This window comes from Ranitomeya variabilis, chromosome 8, assembly GCF_051348905.1.
Source record: "Ranitomeya variabilis isolate aRanVar5 chromosome 8, aRanVar5.hap1, whole genome shotgun sequence".
NCBI lineage: Eukaryota > Metazoa > Chordata > Amphibia > Anura > Dendrobatidae > Ranitomeya > Ranitomeya variabilis.
Window position 1 is genome coordinate 194603143 of NC_135239.1, and position 22708 is coordinate 194625850.

At 40.9% G+C, this 22708-nt stretch overlaps 1 protein-coding gene across 20 annotated transcripts in view; it reads right to left on the bottom strand.

Annotated features, from left to right (window-relative positions):
• CADPS (calcium dependent secretion activator) overlaps positions 1–22708 on the bottom strand; it is a 434847-nt gene that overhangs the window by 257131 nt on the left and 155008 nt on the right. For all 20 annotated transcript variants that reach the window (XM_077275863.1, XM_077275861.1, XM_077275860.1 and 17 more), the window contains exons 4-5: positions 3969–4049; positions 1811–2047 (exon numbers count right to left, since the gene is read on the bottom strand). In XM_077275863.1, the coding sequence (XP_077131978.1) occupies positions 1811–2047; positions 3969–4049 (318 nt within the window). The remainder of the gene's footprint in view (positions 1–1810; positions 2048–3968; positions 4050–22708) is intronic.

A 22708-nucleotide genomic window follows, 5' to 3' on the forward strand; every position in this document is an offset into this window, starting at 1 on the left:
TTTTTCGGGTGATGGAGCTGTTTGATGGCTTATTTTTTGCACGGCGAGATGATGTTTTTATTGATACCATTATTGGAATAGATGTGACGTTTTGATCACTTTTTACTGCACTTTTTGTGCTATTCCACTGAGCAAAAAAACGTAATTTTGGCATTCTTGAATTTTTTTTTCACTTACTGAGTTTATCGAACTTATTACTTATTTTAATATTTTGATAGATCGGATTTTTTGAACGCGGTGATATCACAAATGTATATTTTTTGATTTTTTTATTATCTTTATTTTTAATGAGGAAAGAGTTTATTTGAACTTTTAGTTTTTGTTTTTGCTTTTTTCATATTTTTTAAAATATTGATGTATATATTTTTTATTTTTTCCTGTATTTATTAGTTCCTTTTAGGCGACTTGAAGATGCGATTGCACATGATCTTGCGATGAGCTTGTGCTATACAGAGGAATACCACAGTATTGCAGTATATAGCAAAAATCATGGTATCCTTTGAAGCTCGGCCACAGGCAGAGTATCAAAAGAACTCCATAATGACAAGCATGGAGGTCTTCACAGCAACTCATTGGCGACCCGCGATCACATCACGTGCGGGCTGGTCACCGGCGAGCTGGTAATGTCACTGTTAGAGTTTGAGAGCAGCATTTAATAGATTGTTAGAGGCGATTATTAGAGGCCCGTCCTGACTGTGACACACAGTGATTACCTGCTGGGAATGGGAAGAGCTCCATACACCCACTCCATGCATCAGCAGCCGACTGGCGACTGTCGGTGAGGGGTTAAAGTGAAATTCCTTTCTTTCTTTCTTTCTTTCTTTCTTTCTTTCTAATACTTTCTTTCTAGTTCCTTCTTTCTTTTTAGTTCTTTCTTCCTAGTTCTTTCTTGCTTTCTGGTTCTTTCTTTCTGGTCCTTCTTTTCTCTTTTTTTCTATCTATCTATGTATCTATCTATCTATCTATCTATCTATCTATCTATCTATCTATCTATCTATCTATCTATGTTTTTCTTGCAAACCATGGGATCAACATGTAAGCTATAAGCAGAAAAGTGATGTTCTACCTATGAGACATTTATGGGGCCACTTAGGGTAACAAACCATGAACTTTGTCATATTAGCGCTGGTTATAACCTCCATGTTGTATGACACCATAATACTTTCCGTGCCCAGGCTTTTGCAGTTATACGGAGATACACAGATGTTTTGCTGTCATGGCATGCACCCCCATATGGCAGCACTCAGCTCCACGTGCCTCCGGACAACCTGACTGCAGATGGCTCCTTCATGTGCAAGTGACCTAATCTTGTTCCGCCAATTCTTGGAAGGTGAAATGACCTTTAATCTGTCCACTAATACCACTATGTACAGAATTTTTCCATATTTCCCTTTTTAGTCCAGGGCGGTACCACTTTTCTGCTGTCAACACCATTGCCAAATGTCTAATATGGGGATTAACATTTCCTCCTGACTGTGCAGCCGGCCAGAAGTTGTTTCATTGCATAATGCAAGACCTCAAGAACTTTGCCAAATGCATGATTGCTTTGAAATTAATTGGTACAAGCAAATCAGCTAAAATGATTCATTTTTATTACATTTACACCATCTGCCTAGTTAGGCCTCATGACCTGTGCGCTGTTTTTAAAATGCAAGGTAGACAAATTGCTGTCTATGGTGGAGCATTAGTTTGAGCCGTGTTTAGAAAGAATGCAGGCCCGTTAATTTCCGCCAGCGTCTTGTGCTGGATTTGTGACATTTAATATGTTTTATTTTAATTACGTTAATACCCCGTGTGGTGCAGGACTTACCTCTAGGCTAAAGGACAGGACAACATCGGACTTGGAAAGTTGGTTTTCATTTTCTTCCCCCATGTCTATGATGGATGTGTTGTGACTGCGCTTAAGCTTCTGGAGCTTGAATTCGGAGCCGCCCTTGGACACCGGCATGCTCTCCAAATTAGCCATTAAGAGGTTGACCGAAGATTTCAGCTCCTCAATGTACATGTTTTCCATCTCTTTCGAAACGAACTTTGGAAACTTGCGTTCCTGCACACAAGAATATCGGATGAAGGAATATTTGACAATATTGGGCCATTAATTGGACACATTGTTTTTTAAAATTCCCAGATTTACATTTTAAACTCAATATCTCTGCTTACTGTCATTAATGAGGACCTTTATATGTTACTTGCAGATCATAAAAATGATTATCTGATAATCGAACAGCTTTTTAGAAGACGTAACGTGGAAACTGTAACTCTAACTGGTCGTCCATCACGTATTTGGGACAGATTTCGATCCACTGAAGTAAACAATGAGGTTTCCGTTAAAAAGAAGTTTTAGGGGAACTTTATTAAATTCTGTGTTTACTTCGATTGGTGCTGCTCCACTGATTCTAGAACAGTTTTTCTTTTTCTTGTGCGCCCCTCCTTTCCAGAGTTATGCCCCCCGGTAATTATTGTGCAAATTTTCCCTTCTTTCAAATGGGCGTATACTATGGAACACCTCTACGTTGTGGCCATGTTTTGATTGGCCAGCATCAGAGGAGAAAAAGAACACGCCCACAGAGAACTTCTATGGTCTATGCCCAGTAGGTTGAAGAGAAAATTAGTACAATTTTTACTGGAGTGCGTAACTTTGGAACGGACAGGGATACAAGAAAAAGAAAAACTATTCCAGAATCAGTGGTTCAGCGCCAACTAGAGGAAAGACTCATTTTAAATTAAAAAAATCTAATCAAAAGTCCTTTTTAAATCACAACAAGCAGAGATCTTAAAAGCTACAAGAAGTTCATACAGTAAGTAAACTAGAAAATTCCATACCTTGTCATTGTAAAACAATGACCCATATTTGCCAGCTTTTAGGTCTTTTTGAAAGTGCCTGAGTATGAATCTTTTCTCTTTTAAAAGCCACCACCCTCCACCATGCCTTATGTCCCCACCATTAATCATGGCTTTGGAAATAGATTTCACTCTATGATGGAGCATCCAGGGGTTTTCCTGGAGGTTTTGGGAGGCTTCTATGACATCTGGGAGATTCCTGCAGGTGCTGACGACCGTTTTCTCTACATCCAAGAAAATCGGTCTGATTATGCTAATCCCACTCTGATCAGACTCTGATTAGAAGTTTGATCAGAGCATGATCTGATTTTCTCGGAGGTGGAGAGAAAAGAAAAAGCTTCTCCACCTTCCTTATAATGTCGGTCTGTGAAAATCGGACCGCACTCAGATGTCTTCCAAGAGCAGTCCAGTTTTCTCCAAAGAGTTGAATGGGCGAGTGACAACCGATTCTCGGAGTCAAATCATGCATGTTGCAATTTTTTAATCGAACCGACTCTGTCCAAAGAAAAAACGGGACATGTACACGGCCCCATAGAACAACATGGTGATGAATGTTATCCATCAAAACCACAGATAGCACTCGTCAGAGTTATACGGTCATCTGCAGCTGACTTAACCAAATCTTCCAGGAATCTGGGCTTCCTCGATATTTCTGGAGAGTTGGTAAGAACAAAATGACATACCCTTATTTATTCTTTTGGCATACTTAAGATCCACTATCTAATTATATTTAATCCAGACCAAAAATAGCGTCAAAAGCAAAACCATCGTTGATGTCAAAATTTTTCACGGCCAGTTGGAAAACCAACCCTAAAGATTTCCTTCTTCATATTTTCTTTATAAGCCCTTCACAAATCAATGGATTGAAATGGTTGATTACAAGGGACATCCAAAAATCCTGTTGCTCATTAACAGTTATAATTAAGGCTTATGTTGTTTTAATTGAGGCCCGTGACCCTAATTTCTCTATAATCTAAATAAAACAAATAATTAGAATGTTCATTACTCCTATATTGCTCAAAGAGGACAACTTTTTGATCAGGTTAGGCTTGATTTGTAAAAAGTACATTCGTTTTTGCTTTGGTCGAAGGAGTAAACGGGAAAAAAATTGTAATAAACTGTCTTACCCGAGCAATTTGATCTGCCATTTGAAGACGGCCATCGAGTTCACGTCTTATTTGGGCGGCTTGTTCGTCTGGGTTGTCCAACTGCGAGAAAAAGAAGTAGCCGTTAGGATGTGATAATTTTGAGACTAGGAGCATTTTACACACTTATCGCAGACTCACCAATTTACTCAAAAAGATGTTAAAACCAAATAAATACATATTAAGACTGTTTTGGTGAATAGGATTTTTTTTACCCCCAAGTTTTACTCTACATGCACTACAGTAAAAGCCAATATATGCTAGGTTTAAAGGGCTATTTATTAAACTTTTAAATAATTTTTGATATTTTGTAGCCCTGGTCGCTACTGCTGATGGAGCAGAGATCTGGGCTCTGAGACCCCAAAACCCCTTGAATCCACAGGAAGAAATCAAATAGAAAGTTTATGGGTCTATAAGTTGAAAGCTTTGGTTTGAGTGATCATGGGGGTTTCAATAGTATTGAACAGGGGCTATAGAAAATTAAAAATTATTCAAAAGTTTAGTTACCCTTATAGACAAGATGAATGCACTGTATTATGGCTAGTACAGGCTCCGAGGGGGCGGTACTTGGCTGATCTTTTTTTTGTGGTTCTCGACATAGGCTAGTATAAACATAATGAAGTCTTTTAAGATTGTTTTTGGCTAGATGTTTGTTTCATTGCCTGAATTTAAATATTCAAATCAAAAAAATGTGTCTTGTTAAAGCTCTTCCTTTTACCCAGGTAAAAAAGCCTCACCCCCAGTTACACCACTGAGTACAATTATGAAATGTGACGTTTTCTGACATTTTTGTAGCCGTTTTTAACCAACCGAATATGAGAAATCAAATGATTTCTGGTCATAATGGATAGTGCAATGATTGGCCCACAAACGTAGTCAGGCCCAAGAGAAGCTAAGTTTTAAAATAAAATATATAAAACTCAATTTGATCATTAGATGAATTTATTTCTAGTACAGCGGTAACAGATACTTCCCCGGAAGGGCTGACATCATCTTTATGTAGGCATCAGATTCCAAATGGATCCATATTTGCTTCTGTTTATACTCCATCCTCATCTTCAAAGAGCTATGCATTAGTATTTGTCAGGGCTTGCTCTTTTGTGGAAAAAGCTGTAGTTGTAGTGCATTTCTCATAAGAAGCCCATCCACTTAGTTATACAATTGTGGCAGACATGGGGCCTTCAGTGGGACATCTAGCTGTAATGACAAAGTCATTAGCACCCTACAATCATCTTCCATCATATCCAGCCCAGTGGAGTACCATCAGACCATGCGGCACCTATGGAGCCCGTAAGTCGGGGGTCCTGGTGCAGCTGGAGGGCATTATACTGTATGCAAGCAATTATTCAGTGCAAAGGTTTTTGTGGGGCCATCATGCTGTGTGAGGGCTGTTTGGAGGGCTTGGTAGGGGCCATTATACTGTTTGGAGGGCTGGTGGGGGCCACTGTACAGTGTGGATGGTTAACTTGGGGCCATTATACTGAGTGGAGGGGTATAGAGACCATTATACTGTATGGAGGCCCATTACATGGTATGGAGTGCTGTGTGGCAATACAGTTGGGGAATCATACTAGAGTAGGGCAATGATAACTTCTGCTATGGGGCCTCATGATTTCTATCTACGCCCCTGATTGAGCTTCGTAAACACAACTGACACAATTGCTGACTTATTATTATTTTAAGATTTTAAGAGATTAAAATTATTAAATCAGAGGTCGCTCCATTCGCTGTAACAGCTATGACAGCAGGCATACACATAGTGAGCAAAAAGTGCACAGGTACGGTAGATGTCACAAGTGAAACATTGGTGAAAGTGGGTCTCACAAGCTCTCATGCTGAAGTTTGCCGATGACTGGTGTGAGTCTTGTTCCTGTGGCACAATGCAACACCCATCTATGGCTATTCCTACATTTGACATTACCTCTGCACCCATCTCTGGCTATGCCTGTGTGGGACACTACCTCTGCACCCCTCTCTGGCTATTCTTGTGGGTGATACTACTTCTGCAACCCCCTCTGGTTATGCCTGTGTGTGACACGACCTCTGCACCCCTCTCTGGCTATTCCTGTGTGTAACACGACCTCTGCACCCCTCTCTGGCTATACTGGCATGTGACTCTACCTCTCCACTCCTCTCTAGCTATTCCTGTGTGTGCCATGACCTCTACACCCCTCTCTGACTATTCCTGTGTGTGACACGACCTCTTCACCCCTCTCTAGTTATGCCTGTGTGTGACGCGACCTCTGCACCCCTCTCTGGCTATTCCTGTGTGTGGTTCAATCTCACCCATATGAGTTTTTCCTTCTTGTTTCTCACAGCTTATTCTTTAGAAACAAACCACTCCAGCAGGATAGAAAATATATAGTAAAGGGGGACTTTGGGGTCTATTTCTCCTTGTCGTGCCCCTGTATATCTCCTGCCCTAACAAGGGCAGTACCCAAGTGTAATCCTGCTTAAAGGATACCCGTAAATAATGTAGCCTCCCTATATGGTGTATCTTCCCAACGCGTTTCCTCTCCCGTTGCGGGAATTCATCAGGGGAAGTTTAAAGTCGGCTCAAAAAGTTGCCTGCAGTGGCATATGCAACCTGGATGCACCAACTGATGTTGTTGGTGCCTCTCAATGGGGAAAGTGAGAGACCACTTTCCCCATTGAGAGGCACCGACAACATCAGTTGGTGCATCCAGGTTGCATATGCCACTGCAGGCAACTTTTTGAGCCGACTTTAAACTTCCCCTGATGAATTCCCGCAACGGGAGAGGAAACGCGTTGGGAAGATACACCATATAGGGAGGCTACATTATTTACGGGTATCCTTTAAGCAGGATTACACTTGGGTACTGCCCTTGTTAGGGCAGGATATATACAGGGGCACGACAAGGAGAAATAGACCCCAAGGTCCCCCTTTACTATATATTTTCTATCCTCCTGGAGCGGTTTATTTCTAAAGAATAAGCTGTGAGAAACAAGAAGGAAAAACTCATATGGGTGAGATTGAACCAAAATCTTTTTACTTGAGCACTGGTGATTATGAGAACGTGTGTGATGCTGTTCTCAGATTTTAATGATATAATAAATGTTAAGTTTTAGTATATATTGCGATTGGCCATGCTGTAATTTGTAGTTCTTATTGATTGGTCAATTATCTGTGGATCAGATTATTCTGGTACTTTGTGCTGGATTCTATTCCTGTGTGTGACACTACCTCTTCTCCCCTCTCTGGCTAATCCTGTGTGTGACACTACCTCTGCACCCCTCTCTGGCTATTCCTGTGTGTGACACTACCTCTTCTCCCCTCTCTGGCTAATCCTGTGTGTGACACTACCTCTTCTCCCCTCTCTGGCTAATCCTGTGTGTGACACTACCTCTGCACCCATCTCTGGCTATTCCTGTGTGTGACACTACCTCTGCACCCATCTCTGGCTATTCCTGTGTGTGACACTACCTCTCCACCCCTCTCTGGCTATTCCTGTGTGTGACACTTCCTCTGCACCCCTCTCTGGCTATTCCTGTGTGTGACACTACCTCTGCACCCCTCTCTGGCTATTCCTGTGTGTGACACTACCTCTGCACCCATCTCTGGCTATTCCTGTGTGTGACACTACCTCTCCACCCCTCTCTGGCTATTCCTGTGTGTGACACTACCTCTGCACCCATCTCTGGCTATTCCTGTGTGTGACACTACCTCTGCACCCCTCTCTAGCTATTCCTATGTGTGACACTACCTCTGCACCAACCTCTCTCTCTATGCCCCTGATTTAATATAACTCCTGTATTATTTTCATTTCTTCAATCTTCACAGGTGAACTCGTGTCACATCATTTGTCCTAACTCCAGCAGCATTAATTAATCTAATAAATCATCTCTCCTTTCATTTAGTAAATGTAGGACGTATTTAAATTGGAAAATCAAAGGTCACTGTGTTACTACTTTAATTATGATCCCCAAACATTTTATTTCATCGCTTTCTGGGAAATCACAGCTCCCTACTATAAAGTCACATTCATTAAATTGCATTTGCAGCCATATTGGCTGCAGGTAAATCAATCCCTCCTAATAGAGTAACATTAGATTCCTGTGGGCTTTTTTTCGATGGGTCTAAATTTAAACTCTGCAGTAATCATTTCATAAGATGTTTAATCCTCATCATGCTTGTCTGTCTCAGGCCCCTAGGGTCACTGGCTTGCAACTAATTTAGAAATTTTCTAATTAACAGGAAATCAATCAATTAGTGCAATAACGTGGATCACTCAGCTAAAGGAGGTGATGATATTGCTGAGGACGTCTCATCTGTCACTGTCCATCGCATACAGTACATCTCCAGGTAAAATAGTGTCACTGCTGCAGAGGTACTGATGCGTTTCAGACTACAGCAGGAACTGTGTCTCTAATTTCCATAAAATTCAATAACATTCTAAGAACTGGTTGCAATCCACATCACTACCACTAGGTGGCCACTCATAGGTACATACAGCTTAAACATTCGACAGATCTTCTCATGCCACTCATCTTGGGATACCAAGCGAAGAAGAGGTCAAAATGGACACATTATCAAGTGGTTTTAAAGGTTTTGGAACACCCTTTTCTCCCAGGTGGAGAGAAAAAATGGTTCTTTACCTATCCTCCCCTGGTCCAGCACTGAGTATCCCAGTGACTGTTATGGTCTGCAGTGCTGAAGTCAGATTTCCACCTCTGCAGTCAATCATTGAACTCAGCGGCTCATGCCATCAACTCAGAGATGCTGAGCTCAGTAATTGGCTGCAGCTGTGTCAGCCCTGCAGACAATAAAAGACACTGGGATAAGCGGTAAACAGTCAGCAGTCGCTGATGTCGGACTGCACTCGGATGACATCCAAGTGCAGTCCGATGTTTTACACTCACCCATAGACTTGTATCGATGCGCGCAATCCCATCATCAGATGCACCGGCAGTATGCTGTCAGTAGGTCTTTGGAATGGAGGAAAACGAAGACCCAGGAGGAAACATGGGGAGAACGTACAAACTCCTTGGAGATGTTGTCCTTGGTGGGATTTTTACATAGGGTCTGCCTAAGGCACAGGGGCTCCGGACCACCGCAAAATTTGTCAGAAGATCCTGAAACATGACCTAGAAGCAATGGGCACACCGATACGTCCCCTTTCTTGCATAAAAGTTAGAGATTCTTTAAGATGAACCTGAAGCAAGATGATTGAAGCCCTACCTAGTTTGGGGGGTCCTTCTCTGAACTAGAGATGGAGCTTCAAATATTTAGGTGTTTAAATGTAGGAAAAGGGTGAATTCAAAATGTTTGGCGGTAATATTCACCTTCTCGATATCCGTCCAGTCCGAGAACGACCCCATAAAATAACGGTGCGGTGCGAACGTAATAATCTCCGATAACTGATACATTGTAACCAAACAATTGTCCAAACAATCCAACAATAACAATATTATTATATCTCGACGGTTCAGAAAAGACCAAAGCGGGTAAGTGTGATCTGATTTTATGGTCTCCAGTAAGAACATTGCTTAAAAATTCATAAGCTTCCTACAATAAATAATTTAGGCAAAAGTCAACGGGTGCAAGTAATGTCGAAAAACGGTGACATTTCTGCAGACGTCCATCAAAAATATCACTGCGAGTTTTTGGATACGTTGATGACGACTTTAACAAGTTATCAGGGGGACTCATTGGGATAAATGAGTAAGCAATGTTATTAGTACACAATACCACGCTATGACATGATGAGCTGATTAAGGCTATGTTCACACGTTGCGTTTTTTTGCTGTATTTGTTATGCAAAATTTAAGCTGCGTTTTCCAGTACCAGAAAAGTCTATGGGATTTCAGAAATCTCGCGGATTTATTTTCGTGATTGATTCGGAAACTTGCCGAGTTTTTGAAAACTGCAACATGTCACTTCTTTCACTTTTTTTTAGGGGGGCACTAAACTTTATCAGCACAACAGACAACAAAAATCGTCATCACTAGAGTATAGTTCTCATATGGGTTGAAGGGAATCTGTCATAAAGTTTCCGAAACTCTATGGAAAGTTCTATTGACCAGTATTCTCCATATTGAATTTTATTGCAATTCATTCAGAACCGATCAAGACTGGAATGAATTATGGAACACGGACGTAACCGGAGACAACATGTCTTCCATCCCCACAACACAGACTTACATTTTGATTACAGTATTTGATTAATTCCTTCTTTACGAAATTCTAAATTACTGGAAAAACATCCGCAAATCAAAAAGTGAACCATCATTGTCCACGGTCTATTGAGAAAAAGAGACAATTTAGCTTAGATAACACCATTCAGATGTCTCGGAACTGAGTAGCTGATTTCTGGGATTAGATGTTCTGTTGTGAGGAATAAAAGTCGTTGTGTTTAGATGAGGGTCCTGACTTGTGATTATTTTTAGATGGAATTGAAGCTCGGACTTTGTGTCAAAGTCAAATTGATCCACCAGCGATATGTGAGAACGTTTCTGAAGCGGTAATACTGCATGTAATGTATAAAGACGATGTAAGAACTCAACATGGCAATGTGATTCTCCATACTATCTATTATCCATCTATTATCTATTTATTATCTATCTATCTATCTATTATCTATCTATTATCTATCTATATATTATCCATCTATTATCTATTTATTATCTATCTATCTATTATCTATCTATTATTTATCTATCTATTTATTTATCTAAAAGAGAAGAATATTAGAGCAGCACAAAAATACAAAAGAAAAAACAAAAGAAAATCGGGTGCAAATCCCCCCAGGCATGCATAGACCAAACCTCAATTATAGGAATCCAAAAAATGGAGGCAGCACACCATTCATAGTGAAAAAGCAGGAGCTACTTTTGCTGAGATGGGCTAATAAAAGTAGCTCCTGCTTTTTCACTATGAATGGTGTGCTGCCTCCATTTTTTGGATTCCTATCTATTTATCTATCTATCTATCTATCTATCTATCTATCTATCTATTATCTATCTATTTATCTATCTATCTATTTATTGTCTATCTATTATCTATCTATTTATTATCTATCTATCTATTATCTATCATTATCTATTTACTATCTATCTATATATCTATCAATCTATCTATCATCTATCTATTATATAACTATTATCTATCTATTATCTATTATCTGTCTTTCTATTTATTATATAGTACAGACCAAAAGTTTGGACACACCTTCTCATTTAAAGATTTTTCTGTATTTTCATGGCTATGAAAATTGTACATTCACACTCTTGGCATTGTCTTGATGAGCTTCAAGAGGTAGTCACTGGGAATGGTCTTCCAACAATCTTGAAGGAGTTCCCAGAGATGCTTAGCACTTGTTGGCCCTTTTGCTTTCACTCTGCGGTCCAGCTCACCCCAAACCATCTCGATTGGGTTCAGGTCTGGTGACTGTGGAGGCCAGGTCATCTGGCGTAGCACCCCATCACTCTCCTTCTTGGTCAAATAGCCCTAACACAGCCTGGAGGTGTGTTTGGGGTCATTGTCCAACTAAACGCAAACCGGATGGAATAGCATGCCGCTGCAAGATGCTGTGGTAGCCATGCTGGTTCAGTATGCCTTCAATTTTGAATAAATCCCCAACAGTGTCACCAGTAAAGCACCCCCACACCATCACACCTCCTCCATGCTTCATGGTGGGAACCAGGCATGTAGAGTCCATCTGATCACCTTTTCTGCGTCGCACAAAGACACGGTGGTTGGAATCAAAGATCTCAAATTTGGACTCATCAGACCAAAGCACAGATTTCCACTGGTCTAATGTCCATTCCTTGTGTTCTTTAGCCCAAACAAGTCTCTTCTGCTTGTTGCCTGTCCTTAGCAGTGGTTTCCTGGCAGCTATTTTACCATGAAGGCCTGCTGCACAGAGTCTCCTCATAACAGTTGTTGTAGAGATGTGTCAGCTGCTAGAACTCTGTGTGGCATTGACCTGGTCTCTAATCTGAGCTGCTGTTAACCTGCGATTTCTGAGGCTGGTGACACAGATAAACTTATCCTCAGAAGCAGAGGTGACTCTTGGTCTTCCTTTCCTGGGGCGGTCCTCATGTGAGCCAGTTTCTTTGTAGCACTTGATGGTTTTTGCAACTGCACTTGGGGACACTTTCAAAGTTTTCCCAATTTTTCAGACTGACTGACCTTCATTTCTTAAAGTAATGATGGCCACTCCTTTTTCTTTACTTAGCTGCTTTTTTCTTGCCATAATACAAATTCTAACAGTCTATTCAGTAGGACTATCAGCTGTGTATCCACCAGACTTCTGCTCAACACAACTGATGGTCCCAACCCCATTTATAAGGCAAGAAATCCCACTTATTAAACCTGACAGGGCACACCTGTGAAGTGAAAACCATTCCCAGTGACTACCTCTTGAAGCTCATCAAGAGAATGCCAAGAGTGTGCAAAGCAGTCATCAAAGCAAAAGGTGGCTACTTTGAAGAACCTAGAATATAAGACATATTTTCGGTTGTTTCACACTTTTTTGTTAAGTATATAATTCCACATGTGTTAATTCATAGTTTTGATGCCTTCAGTGTGAATGTACAATTTTCATAGTCATGAAAATACAGAAAAATCTTTAAATGAGAAAATGTGTCCAAACTTTTGGTCTGTACTGTATATCTCTTATTAAACACTGGACCTTTAATTTAAGGTACATGGGTGTTTTAAACAAATTTTATTAGATTTCATTAAAATAACCTTAAACATTTTATAATGGCTTTTTCCTGAAAGCAAAATTAGAAAGTCTATTAAAAAAAAAAAAAGCGCAAAGGGCCTGTGTCATGTTCTATGTATACGGCGTCTTTCTGTAATAAATGAAATCTCATTTCGCACTTCACAGATTTCAGCGTTCTGCATTGGCAACAAATTAAACTTATTATGTGGAGAAAAAAAAGCGCATTCATCTAAATTCACAAATTAGGGCTCAATGCTTCTTTGCAAGAGGAATATCAGTAATCTGACCCAATTTGGCAATAGTTCTAAAATATAAGAATTAGTCAGCGGTGTCTCGCGTACATTCTGTACAATAATCATTTCTATTATGGTGTATATATATATATATATATATATACACATGCAGGTTCAGATATAAGTATCCTTTGCATTTTTTCATATATATTGCTATGAAAAAATGCAAAGAATACATATATCTAAACCTGCATATATATATACAGTATATATATATATATATATATATATATATATATATATATATATATATATATATATACCATATATATGTAAATATACAATTTCAGATATATAAATACGTTTTTGGTTATAGTGATGTGAAGAAAAAGTTTAAATATACATGTATTTTTTGCATTTTTTCACATCAATATGTTTGTATATATTTATTTATATATACTGTGTTTATATATATATATATATATATATATATATATATATATATATATATATATTTATTATTTATCTATCTTACTTACTTATATAGCGCCAGTAATTCCACAGCGCATTACAGACATTATTTATATATATATATATATATGTATATATATACACACACGATTATTTTTATTGTCTTCACATCAATTTAAAAAAATGATAATACATCCTTCACATCAATTAAAACTTTTCATTTTATTTTATTTTATATATATATATATATATATATATATATATATACACAGACTGAGATACGTAAATGATAAGATTTTTTTAAAAAAGAAAAAAATATATATCTTGTATTTTTTTAACATCAATATGAAAATACATAATTTCTCACTGTGTGTATATATATATATATATATATATATATATATATATATATATATATATGTACACACACAAACATATATGTATACGGAATATATATATATATATATTCTTATTTAATATATATGTCATTTTCTGATGATACATTTTCTTTAAACAAGAGACATTGAAAGACTATGAGCTGATGGGAGAATATGCAGTTGCGCTCGAAAGTTTACACATTTTTGCATTCTAGGCCTTTTTTCAGAGAATATGAATGACAACACCAAAATAACATGATTTATAAAGAGAAAACACAGTAGTTTGACAATAAATGGCTTCACCCAACCACTAACCATGAGTGGAGAAACAGTTTTGGTGTTATCATTCATATTCTCTGAAAAAAAGGCCAAGAAGGCAAAAATTCTGCCGAGGTATGTAAACTTTTGAGCAAAACCATATGCCTACAAGAAAAACCTGGACTTGAAAATAGTAGTAGTAATAAAACAGTTTTCCGCGAGTCACTTTCGCAGTGTGACACATATAGAATCAGAACGTGGGTGGGTTGACTGAAATCTGCAATGACATTAAATAACGGATCCGTATAGGTTTCTTCAGGCGAATATGGAGATCAGAGACAACAACATTTTGAAGAAGTTCCTGCCTGCAGCATTGTGTGCTTTACTGTATAATTTTCAGAACAAATGTAAATGTAACATTTGCACTCACCGCCCTACAGCAAAACTATAGGAACTGGGTGGTAATTGAAAAGTCCCCCCTTGTTAAATTACTGTGGGACTCCGGGATCAGTCTACCTCCTTTTCTAACCATCCCTTTAAAATTCCTAAAAATTGACTGCTGGATCATAGTTGGCTGCTCCGAAAGAAGCACTTTTTTTTACACAGCTCTCCGCAGTCATCTAGCCAAAGACGTAAAATGGTTATCCAGACTTAGGGTTGAAATTTGCAGTAACTCTATGTGACTGCAGACTTGTGAGTCCTCACAGTGTGTACAGTGCGCACTGTCAGGATTCTCCAGTGGCGGCACTGGGAACGGGTGGCCGCATAACCACAAGTATTGAGGAGGCTGGTCATAACGTGATCGCATACTTGCAGTCACATATCCACCTGCTTCCGACACCGGCTTTGGAGAATCCTGACAGCATGCACTGTGCATGCTGTGAGTATTCACAAGTCTACAGTCACAAAGAGGATCAATCCCCGAAAACAACATATATATCGGCATGCAGGTTTTTAAAAACTAAATCCATCTGACAGTTTGCTCTCCTCACCTACATGTCTCACACTGGTAACGCCTCCTATCACTTAAAATAAGCTCTGGAGGCAGATTCTCAGGGAGATCTATGTCCAGCCCATAGATCTTAACAGCTCATTTACATATTCCGAAAAACAATGTCACTGTCAGTAGCCCCGGTAAGAACTAATCCTGCCCAGGTTAATTATCACATAGTAAAGTGTTTTGATCATTGAGAAGCAGTAACTTTAGAATCCAAGACTTTGGGCAGGATGCTATGGAACTACGGGATCATATCCGGAAGCACAGGAGATGCTGCAGGCTGGGCTCTGAGCAGCAGTGCACATGTCATAGGCATAAGCTGAAATGAGAGGTTAGCAACAGTCATATGTTATCAGTAGGAAGCAGCCTGGAGGAGATTCAGTAAAATATACCCACAAGCTCCTCGGGGGTTGTCATCACCTATTTAAAGATGCAATACCCCAGGGAAATTGTTCAGAAATTTAAATGGGTTTGTCTGGACATTTTATACTGATGCTTTATCTATCGGATAGGTCCTCAAAATCAGATAAGTGAGGGTCCAACACCTGGCACCCCCACTAATCAGCAGTTATTAGTTCCAGTGATGGCCTTATGTGAACAGCACAGTTTCGCTCAATGTGTAGCGCCTGCTGCCAGGTATAAAAAAAAATAGGAACTGATCTGCGGTTCTCAGCAGCAGCCGCTACACATCTAATGGAGCTATGCTGTTCAGTTCTCTTCAAAAATACAATTTGGTACCGCTGCCATTCTAATGTTCTATGGAAAAAAATTTTTTTTTGTATTAACCTACTGTAAAGTAAATAGATAAAAGTAAGAAAAAAAAACATAAGAAAACCATGGTAGAATTGCTTTTTTTTGGGAATCTCATATAAAAACAGTAAAAAATAATAAAACAGAACCTTCCTTTTTGTTTTTGGTCTTCAATTTAAGTGACTCCTCCAGTTGGTGCAACTCCAGTTTCTTCTTCTTGTGCGATCCTGCGCTCCATAGTTATACTCCCCAGTAACAATGATTCAAATTTTCGCTTAAACCAACTGGGCGTATACCATAGAACTTCTCTGTGGGCGTTATGTTTTTCTTTTCTGACGCTGCCCAATCAAAACACAGCCCTGCCTACAAAGAAGCTCTGTGGTATACGCCCAGTTAGTCGAAGAGAAATTTTGCATCGTTACAACTGGATGGCATAACGTGAGAACGAAGGGGCCCAGAAGAAAAAGAAAAACTGTTCCAGAATTACCGTAGTGGAGCAGTGGCAATTGTAGGCAGTACATAGTATAAATTTAAAAAAAATCACGGAATTGTCATCTTTGGCTGGTTTCACACTTGCGTTTTGATCTACAGCGTTTTTTAAAAAAACGCATGTGGTGAAAAACGCATGTAAATGCGGCAAAACGCCGCGTTTTTTTGACGCATGCGTTTTTGCGGCAAAAAAAAAAATCGCGGCAAAACGCGGCATTTTCCCGCGTTTACATGCATTTTTTCCCACATTTGCGTTTTTGAAACGCATGCTGAGAAGTGTGTGACAGCTGCCAATCATCAAAATCAACTAGAAAACACACTATTAATAGAATTAGCTAGGGTTAGGGTTAGGGTTAGGATCCCTAGGGTTAGTGTTAGGGGTAGCTTTTTATTAGAATGTCCTGGTCACCAGGTCACTGATAAGCCACCCCCCACCATCAAGGTGATAAAGGGATCCAAACCCTAACCCTAACCCTAACCATAACCCTTGGGATCCTAACCCTAACCCTAACCCTAACCCTACCCCTAAACTTAACCCTAACCCTACCCCTAACCCTAACCCTAACCATAACCCTCGGGATACTAATCCTAACCCTAACCCTACCCCTAACCCTACCCCTAACCCTACCCCTAACCCTAACCATAACCCTTGGGATCCTAACCCTAACCCTACCCCTAACCCTAACCCTACCCCTAACCCTAACCATAACCCTTGGGATACTAACCCTAACCCTACCCCTAACCCTACCCCTAACCCTAACCATAACCCTAGGGATCCTAACCCTAACCCTAAGGGTTAGGATCCTAACCCTAACCTTAAGGGTTAGGGTTAGGATCCCTAGGGCTAGGGTTAGGGTTAGTATTCCTAGGGTTACTAGGGATCCTAACCCTAACCCTAACCGTTACCCTAGGGATCCTAACCCTAACACTAACCCTAAGGGTTAGGATCCTAACCCTAACCCTAAGGGTTAGGGTTAGGGTTAGGATCCCTAGGGTTAGGGTTAGGGTTAGGATCCCTAGGGTTACTAGGGATCCTAACCTTAGGGTTAGGGTTAGGGTTTGGATCCCTATGGTTAGGGTTAGGGTTAGGATTTTCTTGTTTTTTTTTGTGTTTTCTTGTGTTTTTCTATAAAAACGCATGCGTTTTTAACGCAAACAAACGCATGTGCTTAAAAACGCATGCGTTTACATAGACAGCAATGCATTTTTTTGCCGCAAAAAACGCATGCGTTTTTTCGCGGCAAAAAAACGCCGCTAGAAATTAGGCTATGTTCACATTTGCGTTGTACGCCGCAGCGTCGGCGCCGCAACGCACAACGCAAACAAAAACGCGGCAAAACGCATGCACAAGAAAAATGAAAAACAAAAATGTACAATCCGTAAGGCTTAAAGTGGTCTTGGAAGGGGTAATCCACTACAGGATCAAAACGCATTGCTGGACTGCCAGTGCCCGCTTTGTGCACACTAATATCCACTGGGGATTCTGCCTATCACCATGTTTTAATTGTTGAAGAATAAAGAAATTATTTTATGAGCTGGAACATTTGCATTTGTATTCCTGTTGATTCATGTCAAGCCCTGACGGAGTTCCGTGCCCCTGTGGCAGTCAGTGAGCTGGCTAGGACGCATAGCCCAAAGTCTTTTTTTTTTCTTTCCTGTAAACCCCTTCTTTATCCCTGTTTCCCCCTCAGTAAAAAATAGAACCTATACTCATCTCTTGTATCGGTGCCTTTCCAGCATTGTTGACACTGGCTTTCCCAGGGCTTGTGTAACATTTTATGTCATGCGATCCCTGCGGCAATCAATGCTGGCTTCACTCTTATCTCCTGTACACATAATTGACATCCTGAGGAAGTGAGAGCTGCGGTAACATCCTGAGGATATGAGAGCTGCGGCCGCTCTCTCTCTTCCTCCCGATGTCTTCATTTGCCATAAAGAGGGGAGAGCGAAGCCAGTGTTGATTGGTACACGAGCCCCAGGAGAGACAATGTTGACACCACTGGAACTGCGCCGGCACTGGAGGTGAGTATAAGTGTTATTATTTTACTTGGGTGGAAACAGAGATTCAGAAGGGGTTGTCCAAGTAGTGGACAATGTCTTTAAGGATTTCCAACCTGTCCAAACTCGTCTTCTGGTACCTTGTAGTTGTGAGTTCTTTGAAATCCTCAAAATTAGTCTCTGCTACAACATCTGACCTAAGTAGTCTACATTGTATTGAACAGGTCTGCCAAGAGGTTGGGTTTATCAACTTTCCCTTATTTTGGGGTAATTACTGATACATTTGAAAACATCCAATAATGTTAGTGGACATTCATTGATTTTAATGGACAATCACAATGCTCAAGAGTGAGGATTGCACTTTGGCTGGGACTTTTTCTCATTCTCTATAGCTCCGCTCTTGGCACAACCTTCTATATTGTCTAAATACCTTTATGATCCATATGGAAGAAGTTTGTCCATATTATGCATTCACTTAAGTCATAGAAATCTTAGCTCCTTATTGACCTTGAAATTCCAGCTCAAGGTTATTGTTATTTGCACTTTATGTAGATATACAGTATAAAACCCTAATATGATCCATAAAGATCAGTTGATACATGATCATGTTCTAATTCGGAGACTACTGTATATGTAATGGCATTTCTTGTAATGACTTAGTACAGTAAAATGGGAATATTTGTTCCGGTTGCTGAACTTGTTGTAATTGCAGGGGAGCTGAGATTCGATCAAAGCTCTGGTTTCATTGCTGAGAGACAGGACATGGAGCAAGACGAGATCAGTGGAAGCGAACATCTGTTAGACAATCAGTAATTCTCCGTCCTGCTGGCTTCTCCTGTTGTGCCTATCGGGACCCTCTGTTTCTGTTCCTTGTCACAATCCCTATTTCTGGGAGATCCTCACCTTCTTTTATACAGGAAACCACAGGAGGCATATCAAAGTTTTTTTTTTCTGTTCTGCATCATTACATAAAGCCTGCCCTTCTGAAGGATATAAACCCTCCTCCGCACCATCCTCCATTGTAGAGGACAGCAGGATGTTCTGTATTGACTCATTGCCTGCCAATGTGGGAGACGGCAAACCATTAGCTTCTTATTATGATGCAGTTACATTTTCATGTTCATCATCTTATCAGTGAACACCAATGGCTGCCCAGGGCTTAGGACAAGCTCACGTGGTGTCCACAGCATGGGTTCAGACACCTTCACTTCTTGGTCTTGGAAGTTTTAAACATAGAGGTCTAGGTATTGTTTGACTATAATAATAATAATTTTTATTTATATAGCGCCAACATATTCCGCAGCGCTTTACAACTTATAGAGGGGACTTGTACAGACAATAGACATTACAGCATAACAGAAATCACAGTTCAAAACAGATACCAGGAGGAATGAGGGCCCTGCTCGCGAGCTTACAAACTATGAGGAAAAGGGGAGACACGAGAGGTGGATGGTAACAATTGCTTTAGTTATTTGGACCAGCCATAGTGTAAGGCTCGGGTGTTCATGTAAAGCTGCATGAACCAGTTAACTGCCTAAGTATGTAGCAGAACAGACACAGAGGCTATTAACTGCATAAAGTGTATGTTTTTTTTTTTATTTTTTTATTAGGCCACACAGGGATAGTTAGGTTAATGCGTTGAGGCGGTAGGCCAGTCTGAACAAATGAGTTTTTAGGGCACGCTTAAAACAGTGGGGATTGGGGATTAATCATATTAACCTAGGTAATGCATTCCAAAGAATCGGCGCAGCACGTGTAAAGTCTTGGAGACGGGAGTGGGAGGTTCTGATTATTGAGGATGCTAACCTGAGGTCATTAGTGGAGCGGAGGGCACGGGTAGGGTGGTAGACTGAGACCAGAGAGGAGATGTAGGGTGGTGCTGAGCCATGGAGTGCTTTGTGGATGAGGGTAGTAGTTTTGTACTGGATTCTGGAGTGGATGGGTAGCCAGTGTAATGACTGGCACAAGGTAGAGGCATCGGCGTAACGGTTGGTGAGGAATATGATCCTGGCAGCAGCATTCAGGACAGATTGGAGCGGGGAGAGTTTGGTAAGAGGGAGGCCGATTAGTAGAGAGTTACAATAGTCCAGACGAGAATGAATAAGTGAGACAGTAAGAGTTTTTGCAGAGTCGAAAGTAAGAAAAGGGCGAATTCTAGAAATGTTTTTGAGATGCAGATAAGAAGAGCGAGCCAGTGATCGGATGTGGGGGGTGAATGAAAGCTCGGAATCAAGGATGACCCCAAAACAGCGGGCATGTTGCTTTGGAGTAATGATTGAACCGCACATGGAGATGGCAATGTCAGGCAAAGGTAGGTTAGTAGAGGGAGAGAACACGAGGAGTTCAGTTTTTGACAGGTTCAGTTTCAGATAGAGGGAGGACATGATGTTAGAGACAGCGGTAAGACAATCACTGGTGTTTTCTAAAAAGGTCGGCGTGATAACAGGAGAAGAGGTGTATAATTGGGTGTCGTCAGCATAGAGATGGTACTGGAACCCAAATCTACTGATTGTTTGTCCAATAGGGGCAGTATACAAAGAGAAGAGGAGGGGGCCTAGGACTGATCCTTGAGGAACCCCAACAGTAAGGGGAAGGGGAGAGGAGGAGGAACCAGCAAAACATACAGTGAAGGATCGGTCAGAGAGATAGGAGGAGAACCAGGAGAGAACGGTGTCCTTGAGGCCGATGGAGCGGAGCATAGTGAGGAGGAGCTGATGATCCACAGTGTCGAATACTGTGGAGAGATCCAAGAGAATTAGCATGTAGTGACCATTAGATTTAGCTGTTAGCAGGTCATTAGAGACTTTAGTGAGGGCAGTTTCAGTCGAGTGTAAAGAGCGGAAGCCAGATTGAAGAGGGTCGAGAAGAGAGTTATCTGAGAGATAGCGGGTAAGACGGGAGTGGACCAGGCGTTCGAGGAGTTTAGAGATGAAGGGAAGATTAGAGACAGGTCTATAATTAGCGGCACAATTTTGGTCGAGGGATGAGGAAATCACTTGGAAATTAGCTTTTCTCAAGGAGGAAGAAAGCTATCTCTCTAGTTCCACTCATTGGAATTTGCTACCTGTAAGCGATGAAGACACGGCTCAAACATAGTTGTCTCACAGCAAAATGTAACTGTGACCACTCTCTGCTCATTCTTTTCAACCTCTCTGCAGCTTTCGACACTGTTGACCACCCTCTCCTACTCTCTAGGCTCCAGTCACTAGGCATTAAGGACACTGCTCTCTCCTGGTTCTCTTCTTACCTTTCTGACTGCTCCTTCAGTGTTCTGTTCTCTGGCTCCACTTCATCTCCTCTTCCTCTCACTGTTGGGGTACCTCAGGGCTCAGTCCTTGGCCCCCTTCTCTTCTCCCTCTACACGGCCCCAATTGGACAGACCATCAGCAGATTTGGCTTTCAGTACCATCTTTATGCTGATGACACACAACTATACACATCATCCCCTGACCTTACCCCTGCTGTACTACAGAACGCCACTGACTGTCTGCAGTCTCCAACATCATGTCCGCTCTCTATCTGAAACTCAACCTTTCCAAAACTGAACTTCTTCTGCTCCTGCCATCTACTAACCTCCCTAAATATGACATTTCCCTCTCCGTGGGTGGCACCATAATAACACCCCGACAGCAGGCGCGCTGTCTGGGTGTTATGTTTGACTCCGATCTCTCCTTCACATTCCATATACAATCTTTTGCCCGCTCGTGCCACTTACACCTAAAGAACATCTCTAGAATCCGCCCCTTACTCACCATGGAAACAACAAAAGACCTGTCGCCTTGATCCACTCCCGCCTGGATTACTGTAACAATCAATTAATTGGCCTCTCCCTTACTCGACTTTCCCCTCTCCAGTCCATCCTTAATGCAGCAGCCAGGGTCGTCTATCTGGCTAATCGGTACTTGGACGTGTCCGCTCTTTACCAGTCGTTACACTGGCTGCCCATTCATTACAGGATACAATTCAAAGTACTTGTTCTCACCCACAAAGCTCTCCATAGTGCAGCACCCCCATACATCTCCTCCCTCATTTCTGTTTATCGGCCTACCTGCTCAATATGCTCTACAAGGGACTTTAGACTAATCTCTGCACTAATCTGTACCTCCCACTCCCGACTCCAAGACTTCTCCAGCGTTGTGCCAATCCTCTGGAATGCTCTACCCCAAGAAATTAGGACCATCCACAACTTGCACAGTTTTAGGAGCTCCTTCAAAACTCATCTGTTCAGAGCGGCCTTTCATGTTCCGTAATTAAAGTCATTTTATGTGTAAGTTTGTGCGTGTGTAGCACAATCACTATCTGAGAATAACCCTCCATCAAACTCCACCGCACCCAACAGCACCACAAATACTAGCTGGTGACCAGCTCATGTGGCCTTTATCTATCCCCACACTCCCTCAAGATGGCTGGACCATTATTGTAAATAATGTACTTTGTATCTCCCCCACCTCATTGTAGA